General features: G+C 49.2%; 1 protein-coding gene across 1 annotated transcript; it reads right to left on the bottom strand.

Moving 5' to 3' along the window:
- Positions 1-2,516: 2,516 nt before the first annotated feature.
- SF3A1 (splicing factor 3a subunit 1) lies at positions 2,517-17,754 on the bottom strand. Its single transcript, XM_054288664.1, has 16 exons — positions 17,668-17,754; positions 15,549-15,661; positions 14,318-14,522; positions 12,085-12,342; positions 10,914-10,988; positions 10,232-10,382; positions 9,215-9,408; positions 8,522-8,639; positions 8,241-8,426; positions 7,822-7,943; positions 7,397-7,639; positions 6,301-6,511; positions 5,445-5,599; positions 4,412-4,513; positions 4,191-4,262; positions 2,517-3,175 (listed from the first exon to the last, which is right to left on the bottom strand). The coding sequence occupies exons 1-16, from the start codon at positions 17,731-17,733 to the stop codon at positions 3,074-3,076; spliced, it is 2,373 nt and encodes a 790-aa protein (XP_054144639.1). The 5' UTR covers positions 17,734-17,754; the 3' UTR covers positions 2,517-3,073.
- Between the last annotated feature and the right edge of the window lie 83 nt (positions 17,755-17,837).

Raw genomic sequence — 17,837 nt, 5'->3', positions numbered from 1 at the left:
GGCGGCGCCTCAGCGGCGGCGCGGCCGCTCCGCCATGCCGGGACACGGCGGCGGCCACGCCCCGCCCCGGCCACGCCCCCTCCCTGCACCGCCATTGGGCGGGAGCAGGGACTCGGCCAATCAACCGCCGGGATTGCGGGAAGGAAATCCCGCCCCCGAAGCTGATTGGTCGAGAGGACGAGGAGAGCTGTCCGTCAAGTGCCGGCGGGTGTCGGTGAGGGGCGGGGCTCCGTGCGCCGGCAGTGGGGCCGCGCTGGGGCGGGAGGCGCTGGGACCGGTACGAGACATAACGGGGCTGTGTTGGGACCAGTACGAGACATAACGGGAGGGACTGGGACCAGTACGAGGCATAACGGGGCTGTGTTGGGACCAGTACGAGACATAACGGGAGGGACTGGGACCAGTATGAGACATAACGGAATGGACTGGGACCAGTACGAGATACAATGGGATGGACTGAGACCAGTATGAAACATAAGGGGCTGTATTGGGACCAGTATGAGACATAGGAGGCTGTACTGGGACAAGTATGAGACATAACAGGGCTGCACCAGGTTCTGCATGAGATGTAATGAGCTCTGTTGAGGCCAGTATGAGCCATAATGAGCTGTACTGGGACCAGTACGGGCCATAACACGCCGTACTGGGATTGGTATGAGATACAACACAGCTGTACTGGGATGTGGATGAGATAAAACAGGGCTGTACTGGAACCAGTGTGAGATAAAATGGGCTAGACTGGGACCAGTATGGGCCACAGCAGAGCCCCCTGTGTAAGGGGGCTGTAGCAGGACCAGACAGCCACAGTGGGGCTGTGCTGGGGCAGTACTGGGATGGCACTGGCATTGCAGGAAGGCTGGATACTGGGACTGCAGGAGGGTTGTGCTGGGAAGCACTGGGGCATGCCCTGGGATCTGTGTCCCTCTCCAGAGCTGTCCCTGCCCTGCAGATCCCACAACCAGACCACTGCTGTGTCACCTCAGAGTCACCATCCACAGCACGCCAGACAGGTAAAACCAGCCTAGCTCTCCCAAAAATAACACACCAAAGGATCTGTGGGACACTGGGATGTGCTGGGACCTGTCCTGGGTAAGGCCTGCCAGGGCCAGATCCATCCCTCATCCAGAGCCCAGCGCTCCATTTCCTCCCTCTCAGCCCAGAACAGGGGGTATTGGAAGGATCCCTCTCAAGGTGGTACGGTGCCAAAAGGAAGAGGGAATGAGGCTCCTTAAAATCAGCAACTCAATCTACTTCCAGATTTTTCTGGCAGCCAGGCCCCACCAGTCCTTGCACTGAACTGGAAGGCTGTGATGGAGCCTTGTTTTGTAGCAGATCTCCACACACACAGTCTGCTGCAGCATTCATCCCTCGGATTTAGATGGAAACAGGCTGGCAAGGCTCCACAGAAGTGATTTCTAGGCAAGGCTCCACAGAAGTGATTTCTAGGGGGAAGTTTTCTTGCTGGAGTGCCGGTAAAGGGGCTTGGCTGGAACTGTTATGGAGGGCACGGAGGGAACAGCTCCCACCAGGAGCTCCTGGTGCCCAGCACAGCAGGAGGAGGAACACAGGGTGACCTTCAGCACAGCCCAGCCCAGCCCAGCCCAGCCCCGGATACAAACACAACTTCTCCATTTCAGAGCTCCCTTGGCAGTTTTGTTCTATCCGCTCTGGAAAACCCCGCTCACTGCCTGTTTTCTCCAGGACTGCACCTATTGTCTGGCTCTGGAGAGAGAAGGGAAGTGATTATCCTGCCTTCCTGCAGGGCAGGAGCAGCCTGCACCCACCATGCAGGCATTCCTGCAGCAGGGAGGGGAGCAGGCTGTGACAGGGACACGTGGGGACCAGTCACAGACAACAGCTGGACACGGTGGCCAGGGAACACCTGGGCTGGGCCAGTGCCAGCCACCTGCCCCACAGGCACAGGGCTTCCTCCTGAGCCCAGGGGAGCACAGCAGAGGCAGGAGGATGCAGGCTCTTCCCTCCTGCTTCATCCCTCTCTCCCCTCCTGAGCATGGAATAAGGTAAACAGGATGTTCTTATACTGCCTGAGCATGACTACAAATATATATAATAATAAATATATGGCTTTGGGTTACCCAGAAAAACAGAGGTACCCAAATTCCAGACACCTGGCTCTTTCTGGGCACTTCATTCCATGGATTAACTTTGCTGTGTTGTGTTTCTATCAAATGCTGACTGAAGGCCCAGGAATCATCTGTTTTCCAGACCCAGATGCTCTCCAGGACCAAGAGATTGCAGCTGCAGGATATAATTGTTAAATCACATTTTCCAATAAAATTCTTGCTAAGTTCAGAGTATTTTCCCCCCCTCACACATAAGCATTCCTTCAGGAATGACTGAGGAACACCAGGGAAACCTAAACAAGCCCTTTTCTTGTAGCTTTTCCCAGAAATTAAGAGGATTTCCTATCGTAAACTGCTTAATTACAAATCCTGGTGTATTTCCCCATCCGGGTGCTCCGAAACCAGGCACGTCCCCATTAAAAACCCCAAATCCAAGGAAGGAGAGCTCCAAGTTTATTAAAACAAATCACAGGCTGTCCAGAGCAGACCCACACCTCCTTTATCACAGGAACAGCAACACAAGCTCATGCCAAGGGAGGAAAAACTTCCAAGTCAGGGTCCATACAAGATCCAAGACAGGGAAAGAACAAGAACAAGGGGGTTAATAAGTGTGTGGAGAAGAAGTTTTTAATTAGCAGGAGGTTAAATGAAGCAGTGAGTGCTGAGGGCAGACAGATGATGCTCCTGGCCACCATAAATCCCTCAAAGATGGATCTAAACTAAGCTGGGCATGACCTTGATGATGTCTTTTCCCGAGGGGATTCAAGGGAGAGCCTGCACTCAAGCAAAGCATTGATCACTACAGACTATGCACTACTCTGACACATTTTGGGGCTCCATCAGCTTCTCATCAGTGGGGGTCAGAGTCTCTCTGTTCAAACCACTGCTGGGGGGCAGTGGATGCAGCCCCCAAAAGGCCAGAATGGAAACAGGGCTGGGAAGGTTGGGGTTACAACAGGGACACGTTACGTCTCAGGGCTCCACACCTCCTATTTCTTTCTGCCTCCTCTCTCTTTGAGTGCCAGGTGAATCAGAGAGCCACTGGTCATGTTGTAATAAGCCAGGGAGTTGGAATCCTTGATGAAGATGCCCTGAGGGGAGGAGAAAAGGATAAAAACAACACAAAAGAGCAGTCAGAGCACAAATCCCAGAGTTGCCTTCCCACAGAATCCCACCCAGATCCCAGCCCTCCTGGCTGTGCACTCCGAGCAGGGGGATGACAACACTCCAGGCTTTGCAGACCCCAGAGAGATCCCAGTGTCCAGGGTGGACACTGGAGGTGGGTACAGAATCCTAGAATGGTTTGGGACCCTAAAGATCCCCCATCCACCCCTCCTGCCATGGGCAGGGAGTCTTTCCTCTAAACCAGCCAATATAGACAATGTGGCTCCTACAACACACAGATAGAGAGTGACCACAATGGGAGTTACCCAGGTTCCACTCTCCCCCCACCTTTTTTATTTTCCCTTAAAAATAATCAGCTCAGCTCCCTTTCTTGTTAAGGGTTAACAGAGTATCTGCCCACAGATGAACTCTGAGGAGACAAGTGCACAAAGTTCACTGCTTAGGCAGCAGGTTGTGCCTGCCTGGGCACATGCATGACTGGAAATAAGTCATTAAAAAGGAACGGGGCTTTTCTCACAGCTCTGGCTCCCAGAGGAAGAGAGAGAAGAGAGAGTGAGCCCTTCCCTTCCCTGTTCTGGAGAAAGCCTTCCCTGAGCTGCCAGGGTTCCAAAGCTCGCCCACCTCCCTGAGCACACAGCAGAGCTGTGGGAGCAGGCTGCTGCAGTTAAATGTCAAAAAAAAAAAAAACGAAAACAACAAACTCTAATAAAACAAGAGGCTGGTTTCAGAGAAAGCCACACCAAGTTTGGAGGACTCATCTGCAGCAGCAACAACGTGAAAATCCACTGACTTAATCACCTGTCCTGCTGTAACAGAGGGCAGAACCGTCACAGCTGTGCTGTGCAGGCAGCAAAAACATTCCCTTTGCTCTTCCAGTACCTCAGAGTGCATTAAATTATACATTATAATTTTTCTTTGTAAAAAGGTCATGCGAGAGAATGCACTGATGAAACAACCAGCACTTGAAGACCTTATACCCACCTCATACTGCAGCTTCTGCTTCCCAGCTGGCATCCCTGTGGCCTCGTGGATCTTAACCTTTATCACAGACACCTGGGGGGATCAAAGGGCTCCTTCAGAGCTTTGTCCCAGTCCTGCTCCCCAGCCCGTGGGGCTGCAGTGTGGGGAGCAGGCTGAGCTCCCAGTGCTGCTCTGACAGGCAGCACACAGAGCAGGGCAGGGCAGGAGGATGAGCTACATGCCTGGTCTGAGAGGGGCAGGGTGAACACCAGCACTTGGCCATTCAGCTTCCATTCTGTCTTGTCCTGCATGTTGGGAACCTGGACTTTGACCGTGACCGGGCCCTATGGGAAAACACAGATAAAGGCTCTCAGGGCTGTGATAACACAGCTCCAGACTGAGTGTTCATTTCCATATCTTGGTTCCCCAGTAAACACACTCAAATGTGTTTACAAGTTACTCCACTGCTCCCACAATAAAACATTTGGTTGGATTTCTCCTCCTTTTGTGTGCCATCTATCAAGCACCACATGCACTAACAGTGCCACAGGTGAGGGTGTGAAGCACTGAGACAGCTTCCCTGTGCACACGAAACCACAGAATCAGATTGGTTTGGGTTGGAAAGGACCTTAAAGTCCATCCACTCCCACACCCTGCCATGGCCAGAGGACACCTTCCACTATCCCAGGGTGCTCCAAGCCCCATCCAACCAAGGACGGGGCAGCCACAGCTTCTCTGACCCTGTGCCAGGGCCTCTCCACCTTCCCAGGGAACAATTCCTTCCCAGTATCCCATTTAAATCTCCTCTTTTACTTTAAATATTCCCAGAAAAACCATACAGCCCTTCCTAAGGATTTAAAGCTCCTCCTGTGACACTGGCACTCCTCAGGAAGGAAGGGAGGCTCACATTTAGCTCACCTTGTTATGGAATACACCACATTACCCTACTATCATGCTGGCACTGATACTCTAATCTCTTTGCATCTCCAGCTTAGCCCTCCTCTCTTGAAAAGCTCATTAGCAACTTTAGTTCTTCTCTGCATTATAACCTACCTCTCACTGCCCTTAATTACAGAACAGCATTATCCCACCCTGTGTAGCTCTTCCCAATAAGAGACAAAGGAGTTTGGTTTGCTCAGGAATGACAAGAGAAAGGAGATACCTCATGAAGTCCCTTTCTGGCCAGGTATTTTTGCCCCTCTGTGCAGGGAATTGGCTTTGCAGCCCGTTTGGAGCTGGAGTGGAGCAGCCCAGGACTCTGAGCCACACGTGTACCTTGTTCCTGCGCAGAAATTCCTCCTCTGGAATCAGGCTGTCCTCACTCTTCAGTTTCTTGGAGACTGGCTCATCCTCCATGGGTGGCGGGGGGTGCACGGGAGGCATCGGCGCCGGGGACGGCACCGGAGCCACGGGAGGAGCAGGGACAAAGGCTGCAATGGATGGGGACACACAGCACAACCCACAGTCACCCCCTGAGTGCACAGCAAACACCCCCTCACAACAAAAACCCTTTGAGCAGAGCAGCACAGGCTGAAAATAAATGCCACAATACATGGAGGAAGTTACAACCAACAGCAACATGCAAACTTCAAACATTCAGAGAGCTCTTATATTGGGAAGCATTCCAGGAAGAGATAACAAGGCATGAGAGCTTCCTGCAGATCTTGCAGAAAAAGAACACGCTCTCAGTTTGGCAGGCAGCGGTGCCAGCTCCTCCAGTTAGGGAAGAAAAGAAGATGAAAAAAAGGGAAGAATTGCTTCTTACATCATGCTTTTTAACTTCAAAGCACCTAATGAGGAAAAGGGCCAGCAAACAGCTTTTCCTCAGCAGCAGCAGCTTCTGTAAGGAGCTCTAACACCCACTGAGGTGCTGGCAGCTTCTCCTTACCCTGCATTCTTAATTTTCACCCGTGCAGGCTCCTGGGACCACAGGACTCCCTGCACTTTACGGTGCAGGAAGAGCCTTGAGCCCAAAAGCAGGACTAGGTAAGCCATACCAAACACCCCCAGACTCTTAACAACACAACTTGGTGCCAGTTACACAGCAGAACCAGGGCACAGGGGGAAAAGGCTCCAAACCAAAGCCCACCCTAAAGGAATTACCCAACAACTCCCCACGGAAGGCACTGACCTGTGGGCACGATCATGGGCGGCGGGCGGGGGCTCATGATGGGGGGCGCAGAGGGGGGCATGGGCACCACGTTGATGCGGGGGGTGTGGATGATGGGGGGCATGGGGGTGGCTATGACGGAGCCCGGGGGCAGCCGCACCACGGACGTCATCGGGGGGCGCGGCATGACGGGCACCGCAGAAACCACGGCGGCACGGACAGGAGGAGGCATCTGGGGAGAGAGGGTGAGGCTGCTCAGCAGGAATGCCCAAGGCTGCCCACAGCCCCTGGTAAAGTAACAGGGAAACACAGAAACACGGGTTCTGCTGTATAAAACTTGCAGAGAGCCTTGGTGGCCCCACCATATGGGCAACCCAAGCTGCTCTGAACAGCACAGAAACCTCATTAACAGATTAAAGGGGTCCTCCTTCCCTCCCCGCTGTGGGATCAGACCTCCAGGCACTTAATTCCTTTGCTAAATTGCTGTTTGGGACTCACAGCAGATCCCTTCTTGTGGCTTTAATTTTTTAAGATTTTCTAAGCTTTCTGATGTTAACATTTTTGTAGCGAACTTTTTTACACGCTTTCTGTAAATAACTCATTGTTTTGTATTCTTTTATAAAAAAGGAGAAAGTTGATAGACTGTTAGTTTGTCTAGTGTTATTGGAGAAGTGGCACTGTCACCCTCCAATCTACTGTCATTTTTGGAAAACTAGAAATGTCAGAAAATAAACTGACCTTGAAAACAGCGGTGTGAGATTGTGGTCTTTTGTGTCCTATAGCAACACTTCTTACCTTGGGCTGCTTTTGTCCAACATCACTCTACACCTACACAGGCCCCCAGCCATCCCTTTCTTAGCCATATTCTCTGTCTCCTAAATCCCACTGCCCAGCTGATCCCAGACTTTTGGATACCTCTAAGGTAAAAACTCCACCTAAATATCATATTCCATTTTAAACAGCAAGTTCAATACGTTCTTCTGATATTTCCAAACTACTCTTAAACCACAAACTTCCCACAACATCATCTTCCATGCCACCACCCTTGCCCTCCATCAGGATCCCCCCTAATTAACCACAGCCCCAGTAATTGGCTTCTGAGAGCCCAGGAACTCACGGTGGGTGGGCGAGGTACAGATGTGATGGGCTGGGCACTGGCAGGGGGGTTGGAGGCTGAGGAAGGAGGGGGTGGCTGAGGTATCTCATTGGGTTTGCTGGGCCCGATCTTCTCCTTGCTGTCATCCTCTGGCACCAGTCCTTTGGCCTTGTGGATGGCTTCAATTTGCTCTTGCAGAGTGATATTGGCCTGGGCAGCCTGCTGTGTGCGGGCCATGCTGCCCGAGTGGCCATCCCAGGTCACCTGAGAGAGTAAAATAAATCAAATTAACCCAACCTGGCCAGACTGCAAAGAAACCACAGAGCAGCTTGATAGAAAGAAAAAAATTCAAGACTCTCATGTCTCTGAGCATTCACAATGCTACAGGGAGCTACTATAAAAAGAACTCCAACCAGTTGAACACAAATTCCCAATTTCTACTCTACCTTTTCCTCTGGTTTCTGGATCTCTTCTTCACCAATCTTTTTACCAATGGCAGTCTCCTCTACACCAAAGATATCAGTACGGCGCTCTGCCAGCTGCTTCAGGCTGCTCTCAATATCCAAACCTGAGGGAAAAAGAGCAATTCTTATCTGAAGGAATAAAACCAAGCCTCTAACTGATCTATCAGTTGATACCTAGTGGCTGAGTGATGCTCTTTTCACACAGAGTATTCTGAGTCAGAAGGGACCACAAGGACTTTTAAAGTCCAACTTTCTGTTTTTTTGGAAAGATACTGGCCAGTAACAGCTGACAAACATTTCTATCTCATTCTCCCAGAAAGGGCATCACACACAGAGCTCCACTGCAGATGGTGCTGCTCAGGGGGGCAGTGAGGGGCTGTGCAGTCAGTGCTCAGGCTGACCTGGGGCATAGACCTCGTCATCACTCTGCTTCTCCCGGATGGATCGGTCGCGCTGCTCCAGCCAGCGGGGATCCAGCAGCCCAATCCTCATGTGCTCCTGCATTTTACTGGCAGGAATCTTTTCTCCAGTGATGGGAGACACCAGGTACTCATCCGGAGCCGGGGCTGGTGGCAACGGTTTTGAGGCTAGGAGAACAAAAGCACAGCGTTGGTTCAGGCTAGAAACAAATGGTTTGGGATTGTTCAGGAAGAAATAAAGGTGGGTTTTCAGTTTGATTTACCTTTGGGGTCATAATCTTTCCGCACAATGACCTGGTCTGGTGTGGGGGGGAGTGGGGGTGGCATCGGGGTTTCTGGAGGAGGAGGAACCTTCTGACCTTCATCTTCATCATCTGACCCCTTATTGAAAAGGAAACAAAAATCACAACCAAGTTCCAGTGGTCAAATTCTTTTGAGATATCCTACACAGGGCTTAAGAACAGATTATGCAGCTTCAAAGCAACAGAGCTGTTTTGGACACCTATGGCACAGTGGTTCCTCTGGACCGTGATTCAGAAATTCAGCAGCCCCAGAAGAGGAAGCAAATATTCCTCAGCTTCCACATTACAGCAGCCCTGTGCACAGGGGCTCACAGTTAACCACACTCTTGTTCCCTGTTACCAGAAAAACAGCTTACAGTGGGCAGAGGCTAAGATGAGTCATCTGTCAGTGCTCCAGACTCTGGGCACAAAATAGTCTGAAAGACTTAAAACCACAGAAATATAAAATCCACACCATTGGGTGCCAAGATTACTGGATTTCTCTCTTGGAAAACATAAAAAAAACAACCTTATTCCAGCAGTAACAGGTTGTTTGGAGATGTCATCAGAGGGAAATTTCATTTCCTCAAGAAACTGAAGAATTATTTACAGTGAAAGTGGGGACCATTATAAACCACATGAACTTCAGGGGACAAAATTCTATTGTCCAGTTACCTCATCCATATCCTGCACTTGTGTGTCCTGATCCAGCTGGGCTGGAGGCTCATCTGTTTTCTCTTGCTTTTCATCTTCCTCATCTGATTCCACCTCCATCTCCACCTCCTCACTTTCCCCAAACTTCTCATAACGCTCCTGGATCAAGATTCGAGCTCCCAGCTCTTCTGGAGTGGTGGGAGGAGGGAAATTCCCTACAATGCAGAAAACAGAGCTTCTGTTTCTCTATCCCATTTCATTACTCAGCACACAGTGACAGAAATACCAATTCTTGAAGAGAAAGCAGTGGCAACAAAATCCTTGGCAGCCAGAGGATAGGAAAGGAATGGATGGAGTGTATACAAACACCAGCATGACACATGAAGATAAAGTGACTTATAAATGGAAGCACAACTAGAAAGTGGGACAAGCTCTGGTATCCTGGTGGAATTGGAGTAGTGGACACTACTGCAGTCCTGGACTTCCTTCAAGGAGAACATCAGTGACTCCAGAGAAAAACAACAGCCTTGTGTCACAGACATCTTTTATGAAAAATCCTTTCCTTAGGATTTTTTCTCCTGAGAAGCTGAAAGGCCTCAGGAACAAAATGTAAACAATGATTATCTGCTGCTGTGGAATGCAACCAGGTGGATCTGGGATTGGTCTCATGTGGTTGTTTCTAATTAATGGCCAATCACAGTCAGCTGGCTCAGACTCTGTCTGAGACACAAACCTTTTTATAATTTTTTATTTTTCTATTCTTAGCTAGCCTTCTGATGAAATCCTTTCTTCTATTCTTTTAGTAGAGTTTTAATATAATATATATCATAAAATAATAAATCAGCCTTCTGAAACATGGAGTCAGATCCTCATCTCTACCCTCATCCTCAGACCCCTGTGAACATGGTCACAGCCCTGCAAAATGTCAGTGTAAGGCTCTTCCCTTCAACTCTGAAGAATAAAAATGCTGTAAACCCCAATGTCTGCCTAAAAATGGCACTTCAGGACACATTTCCTGGCAACATTTAACATCAGTACCTTGCTCATTGGGCTGGAAGTCAACAGTTTCCACAACCACAAAGTCGTGCCAGTCGATCTGGGCATAAGCAACACGCTCCTTCTCCTTCTCCTCCTCCTCCTTCTTTCTCTCTCGCTCCTGGAACTTGGCCCACTCCACTCTGTAATAGACCTGCAGGAGCAGACAGAGCCTGGTGTCAGACAAGGAACAGCACAGCCATCCCACTGCTGGGTTGCAAATGAAAGGAAGAACAGCTGGAGCAGTGTCAGGCTGAGCTCAGGGCAAGGTTCTTCCCCCAGAGGGTGCTGGCACTGCCCAGGCTGCCCAGGGAATGGGCACGGTCCCAAGGCTGCCAGAGCTCCAGGAGCCTTTGGGCAGCACTGCCAGGGATGGACAGGGTGGGGCTGTTGGGGGTCTGGGCTGGGTGCTGGGATCCTTCCCACTCAGGATATTCCAGGATTCCACTCTGTAAGCACTTGGAAATGGGCTCGTGCAGGATCTCTGTGCTGCCACAAACTACCCCCAATACCAACACCAGCTGCAGCTTAAAGCAACTCTGAGCCCCCTGTACTCGAGTGACAGCAAGTGACACAGCCATTTTATTCTCTGTTTGCTGCCAACAAGCCAAAAACATGCAAAGAGAAAAAAATTCAAAACATAACCAAAATGCTTCAGCATTTTTTCAATTTTTTTCTTGAATACCTGATCCAGGACTTCCTTGGGATTTTCAGCCTCCTTCTTGAGCTTGAGGAGCAAGCCCTTTGGTGGGATCAAGATCTGAAACACATTTTGCATGACAGTTGGTGACAGTTCTTTGTGCCAAAGCCTCTTTCAGAGCCATTATTTCCTTTCCACGCTGCTAAAAATACCAGCAGACCCCCAGGGCTATATCCTATTTATTCTACTGCAGCCCTCTCACTACTTACTGGTCATCCCTGCCTTTTAAAATACAAATTTCCAATTTATATTATCATTATATTACATTATATTATATATAAATAAAATAAATATTATATATTATATTTATATATTATAGCATATATAATTATATTATAAAATTATGATATAATATAATTATATAACACAATATATTATTATATAAACTTCTATTATATAAACTTCCAATTATTATTATATAAATAATATTTATATAAAATATATAAACTTATACATATTCTTATATATATTAGAATATATTATTTTCATATATTAGAATATATAATATATAATATATATTATATTCTATTATATATTATATGATGTGATATTATATTATATATTATATCATATATCATATTATATATCATATATACTATATTAATTTTAATCTATATTATATATAAATAAAATAAATAAATATTAAAGGTATATAAATATTATATCTTTATATTTATATATTATATAATATATAATTATATTATAAAATTATTATATAATATAATTATGTAATACAATATATTCTTATATAAACTTTCAATTATTATTATATAAATAATATTTATATAATAATAAACTTATACATATTCTTTTCTATTAGAATATATTATATTCTAATATTATATTAGAATATAATATAATAGATTATATTATACATTATTACATAAACTTCCAATTATTATTATATATTATTATATAAACTTCCAATTACTCTCCAGGTTAAAAAAAAAAAAGAAAACAAACTTTGTTGAGATGACAATAGTGTGTGGTACATTTAGGTGACAGCCCACTGTGTTCAGCACAATATCCTCTCTGAAGAGTAGGATTTCAAGGATGGATTCCTGGATATTTCCAGCCTGGCTGGTTTGTAGGGCTCCATCAGCCCTCTGAACTCCAGGGAAGGAATCCCCTGCCTGGAGCACCTTTGTGCAAGTACCTTTGTGTACTGCTCCACCAGCTTGGTGAAGTAGTTGAAGAGGCTGTGCTGGGGGCGCAGGAAATCAAACTGGTAATTCCTCTGCTCCTTCTGCATCAGCTGGGTGAGGAACTGCCTCCCATTGCGCGCCACGAACTGCGCCGTGAGCTTCACCACGTCCAGGTCGAAGGCCGAGATGGACGGAGGGTCCGCGATGAACTCGAACTCGGGCGGGGGCTCCTTGGGAACCACGGTCTCCTGGATCACCTGGGCCTGCACCTGCAGGGACAGCACACAGCCCTGTCACCTCCTGGGGTGCCTTGGCAGGCTGGGCTGGAACAGAGCCACACAGTGTCGGAGCTCAGGGCATCCCTCTGGGTGCCAGGACCCTGCCAGGGGCTCAGAGACCCTGGCACACAGCCCAGAACAGCTGTGGGTTTGATTGTGACCCATGGAGCAAATTACCAGCTTTGTATGAAGACCTGAAAGCCACAGAAGTGCAAGTAGTGTAACAATAAAATTATCACTAGGTGAAAAAGTAGATTTTGGCGTTTTTAGAATAGGGGTTTTGGGGGCAAGATGGAGGGACTTGGGGTTTTCTGGGATTTTTAGAATAGGGGTTTTGGGGACAAGATGGAGGGACTTGGGGTTTTTTGGGATTTTTAGAATAGGGGTTTTGGGGACAAGATGGAGGGACTTGGGGTTTTTTGGGATTTTTAGAATAGGGGTTTTGGGGACAAGATGGAGGGACTTGGGGTTTTTTGGGATTTTTAGAATAGGGGTTTTGGGGACAAGATGGAGGGACTTGGGCGTGTCCAGCCCTTGCTCTTCTCTACCTCCATCTTCTGCTGTGATGTCGGCACTTTGGGATTGGTTTAGAATAGAAACTCACTGTCTAACATAGGTGATAGGTATTGGGAGGTAATTGCAAACATGTTATACACAGTTTGTAGTATAAAGAGATAACACAGCCCTGGGGCAGGCACAGTGCCCCTGGCTGTCCTGCTGAGGGGACCTTGGCTGGACAGGAGAAAAATTTTTCTAGATAACATACAATGAACAACTGTGAGACTGAGACCTGAAGAGCTCTGACTCATTCTTTGAGCGTGCAGGCTGAAACAGAGACTGTTCACGTGTCTCAGGGCTGCAATAAACTGTGAACTCCTGAGAAGACAGGGCTAAAGGATAAAGTAGGGATTCTGCCCACCTTGGGCAGCACAACCCAAAATGGCCACAAAATGGACAACAGGTCAAGAGATCTCTCAATTTCATAAATCTTGCTCCATTTGCACATTGGAGTTAATTGTCCAATTCCAGCTTTAGCCCATGCAGTCCCATCCTTCTTGTTTTCTCTCTCCAGCCCACGTTGTTTGTGATCTTGGGCCTGAGATTTGGATCATTTGTCCCTGGTCCCCAGCTAGAGAAGGAATTGTTTTGTCTCCCTGCTCTGTGCAGAGAGCTCACCATCCCATACTATGAAGCCTAGACTTACACACTAAAGCGGAACATAATCTGAAAAATACAAAAGCTAAAACCTGAGGCATCACCTGCAAGGAACAGACACCAAACACTCAGAGGAGAATATTTTTTTTCCTCCAGCTGCTGCAGGAAAGCAATGCCAGTTTCCATCCTGGCAGATGAAAGGATGAGAAACCATCAGGGATAATTTATTATTAAAAATATTGTCCCAACAACAAACAAATCTAGAATGTATCAGGACTTTGCTACAGGCCTCCCAGGGCCAGCAGTGTGGCTGCTGGCCATGCCAAGCATGGAAAAGCCCTGGATTCACTCCATGCCCTTTTCCCACCCAGAATGTTTAAAGGCACAGCTGAACAAGGTGAGCAGCATTTTGTACCCCAAGTTTTAAGGGGAGGTTGATCCTTCTCCAAAACTGCATGCAACAAGGCCAAACAGAACTGCAAGGGATTCCCAAGGCTTGCTTCTGCCACATTCCAAGTGATCCCTGGAGTAAGTACTTTGTAAGTCAACACAGAGCTAACTTAATTAACATGCACCAATTAAACTGTATTTGGCAGTTTCAAACAGCTTTCAGTTAACAGCAGCTGGGAGATGCACATCTGCATCAAAACAAAGCCCAGACACTCAACTCCAAGCCTGTCAGAGCTGCCATTTTGACAACTGTACAACCACTGCTCCTTCTTGACTTTCAAGCTTCCTCCTCAACCCCAGGCTGTGACAGCACTCCAAAGTGACCAAACTCTTCCCCAGGGGGATGAAAAGGAACCCTCACCTTCTGAGGGAGCTGCTGCTGGGCACTCTGCTGCTGCTGCATGACCTTGGGGATGGCAGCTGAGGGCTCCTGGGCTTTGCCCTCCTTGAACTCGCTGACCTTGTGCCGGTAGTAGGCATGGTAGGGGTCGTTGGGGTTCAGGAAGTTGAACTTGGGGTTATTTATTTCATTCTGACGAATTCGGGCTTCAAATTCTGGACCATTTCTGGGGAGCAAGAAGAAAAATTGTTCAGATCATCATCAACTCAAGGGTAAATGTTTCTTTCAGACTAGGACATGTTGAGGCACCAGCCCCTGGAAGATCATTTTCTCTCTCACATGAGAGGAGTTTCTCTCTCTCAGCAGTTGGACACACACAGGTTGGATACAATTGTCCTTTTAATTCTGTCTTTAATGTGAATATTAAAAATTCACACTCACAACTGCTCCACAGTTGTGTCTGCACTCAAAGGTCATTTCCACCACTGACTGAACTTTACAGTCATGAAGCATGAAGCTTACAAGTTACTACATCAATTTTATCTGCTCTATTAACAAGTTCTCAAGACTAATTTCAGTTCCAGAAGGAAAATGCAATAAACATCAGCCAGTGCAGGGCCTGAGCAGCCCAGAGTGCTGCATTCAGGAGCCCCAGCCCAGGTGCCACCCCCTCCTCGCACCTGAAGCACAAGCCAGCTATTTCAGAGCAGTTTGAGAAAACTCCCAGCTGCCACAGGGTGCTGCTCTCCAATCCTCTGGATATCTCCCAGCCTCATTTAGACATTCCACCTCCTCCAAAAGAGGAGGGCTCTGCAATCCCGAGGGATAAACACAGTCCCTCATGCACAGAAGCAGCCAACACTCCTTGGCAGCACTTTGGAGATGAGTTACACAATAAGGGAGCAGCAGTTAGGAATTCTCTGAAACCAAACCCCACATTTTAGCACTAAAACACATCCAAGGCTCCCTTTGCACCTGGAATTTGGTTTCCCATTCAGAACAGGCCCTATTACCCAGTTATGGCATCACCCACTGCACATTTGAACAAGAATTTTATTTATTTACTATCAGTTTCTCCAGCAAAGGGTGTCTTACACCCCCTTCAGTAGAATATTGTTTCTTTTCCAGTCTCAGTCCTTAAAATCCTTCATGCAAAACCACAGAACTGGGACCTGCCTCAGCTTCTAGGGCTGCACTGAGCAGCAGGAGGATGAAAATGGCAGGAGCAAGAGACACCAGCAGTGCCACTCACCTGGCTACAAAGCTGGCAGTCTTGTCCACAATATTCCTGACCTCTGGGGGAGGGTAAATGATCCCCACCACAGGCTTGGCTGGGGCTGCCTCCTCTTTAGGCTCCTCTTCTGGCTGTAATAAAGATAAATTCATTGCAAAAGGTGAAGGGGTGTCAGGATCAGGCATTCCAAACACTCCCAATGGCACACAGAAACCTTCATCCATCCTCCTCCTCCTCAGCACTGAGCTGGCTGAAGAATCTGGATCACCCACCCCACCAATTCCCTGGATTCTCAGGGACAGCAGGACAAGGAAGGTGCCTCCATGGGAAGCACAACAATTTTCACTGTATCAGCCTTGACCCCAGGGCTGTATTTAAATGCTGAGCCAGGAGTCTCCAGTGACATTTCCAGCAATAATTCATCATTCCTCACCAGCTGTGCAAGTTCTGTATCCTCCCAGGGGCCTGTGGGACCTGAGTTATTAACTCCACATTAAATAAATCACAGCTTTTAAAACCATTGTGGTTGCAACAGAAGCTGTTTTGAAGAGAAATTCTCCAACACAGAGTTTTTCTGATGCTACAGGAGGATCCAAACTAAAATCCCAGAACCTTCCCTGTGGATGGCTCTGTAAAACCAGGAGCTGCTTTTGCAGGACACTAAAGATGCTGCTTCTCTTTCCTCACCAGGCAGCTTCCAAAAGAAGGTGTTATAAACCAGGACAGATCTGCTGGAAATGTTTATAATCCTAACAGGGACAGTCAGGGATAACTTAAAATCCAGGGATAACTTAAAACCCATGGAGAATCCAAGCCAGAGAATGATCTCAGGCCAAACTGGTCCCTGGCAGTGCCCAAGGCCAGGCTGGGCAGGGCTGGAGCAGCCTGGGACAGTGGGAAAGGTCCCTGCCATGGCAGGGGTGGCACTGGGTGGGCTTTGAGGTCCCTCTCATTGCAAACTATTCCATAAATACAACCCTACCAAAGTGTGTTAAGAGAAAGGCACCAGGAACATTTCTAGTTTTCATTCCCACTCCCTCAGAACATCATCTTGAGGAGCTGAAGGATGGGGCAGCACCACACTCGAGATATTTTATTTAACAGCAATGCCAAGTTGCCTTGGTAACATCTCTGCATAAAAGCCTCTGGGTTTTTAGGGGAGAATCCCAATTTTCCAAGGCTCCCAGTGAGAGCAGCTCCCTGTCAGCTCCAAGGGTGCTGATGCTGCTGTGTGAGAGCCAGGACAGCAGCTCCAGCCCTGTGGGAGCTAAATTCCCATCTCAGGAATGCATGAGGGATGAATATTCCCATCTCAGGCTGCAAAGAACATGAAACGGCCAAGGGAGAAAGGATCTGGAAGGATGCTGGGACACACAGCCCTGCCACGCTCCCTCAGACTTTCAATCCTTCCTCACATCATTCCTGCAGCCAGGGCAGCTCCCCCAGGCCCTGGGAACTGCCAGGGAAGGGCTCAGCTCCTGCCCAGCCCCAGCAGGACCCAAGGAATGCTGGAATGGTTTGGATGGGAAGACAACCTGGAGCTCATCCCACTCCTGCCATGGCAGGGACACCTCCCACTGTCCCAGGCTGCTCCCAGCCCCAATGTCCAGCCTGGCCTTGGGCACTGCCAGGGATCCAGGGGCAGCCACAGCTGCTCTGGGCACCCTGTGCCAGGGCCTGCCCACCCTGCCAGGGCACAATTCCCAATATCCCATCCAGCCCTGCCCTCTGGCACTGGGAGCCATTCCCTGTGTCCTGGCCCTCCATCCCTTGTCCCCAGTCCCTCTGCAGCTCTCCTGGAGCCCCTTCAGGCCCTGCAAGGGGCTCTGAGCTCTCCCTGGAGCCTTCTCCTCTCCAGGTCAGCACCCCCAGCTCTCCCAGCCTGGCTCCAGCCCTTGCAGCATCTCTGGTGCCTCCTCTGGGCTCTCTCCAGCAGCTCCAGGTCCCTCCTGTGCCGGTCCCAGGGCTGGGGCAGCTCTGCGGTGGGGTCTCACCGGAGCGGGGCACGGGGGTCAGTGCAGTGCTCTGGACCAAACCGCAGCTCCCCCAGCCCGGCCCGGCCCGGCCCGGCCCGGTCCGTGAGGGCCCCGCTCCCCCCTCACGGTTCGCGCCATTCCCGCTCCCTCCCCTCCCTCACCGGTTTGCTCTCTGCGGGAGGCGCGGGCTGCGCCGGGGGCACAGCCTGCACGGGTCCGGCGGGCATGGCGGGGCCGGTGCCGGGGGCTCCGCGCCGGGCGGGGCGGATCGAGGGCCGGGCGGGGCCGGGGCCGGGGCCGGGGCCGGAGCGGCGGCGGCGGCGGCGGCACC

Source organism: Melozone crissalis, unplaced genomic scaffold (assembly GCF_028551555.1).
Source record: "Melozone crissalis strain CALT ecotype California unplaced genomic scaffold, PUWL_Pcris_2 ptg000063l_1, whole genome shotgun sequence".
Classification (NCBI taxonomy): Eukaryota; Metazoa; Chordata; class Aves; order Passeriformes; family Passerellidae; genus Melozone; species Melozone crissalis.
This window is presented reverse-complemented; position numbering and strand designations above follow the sequence as displayed.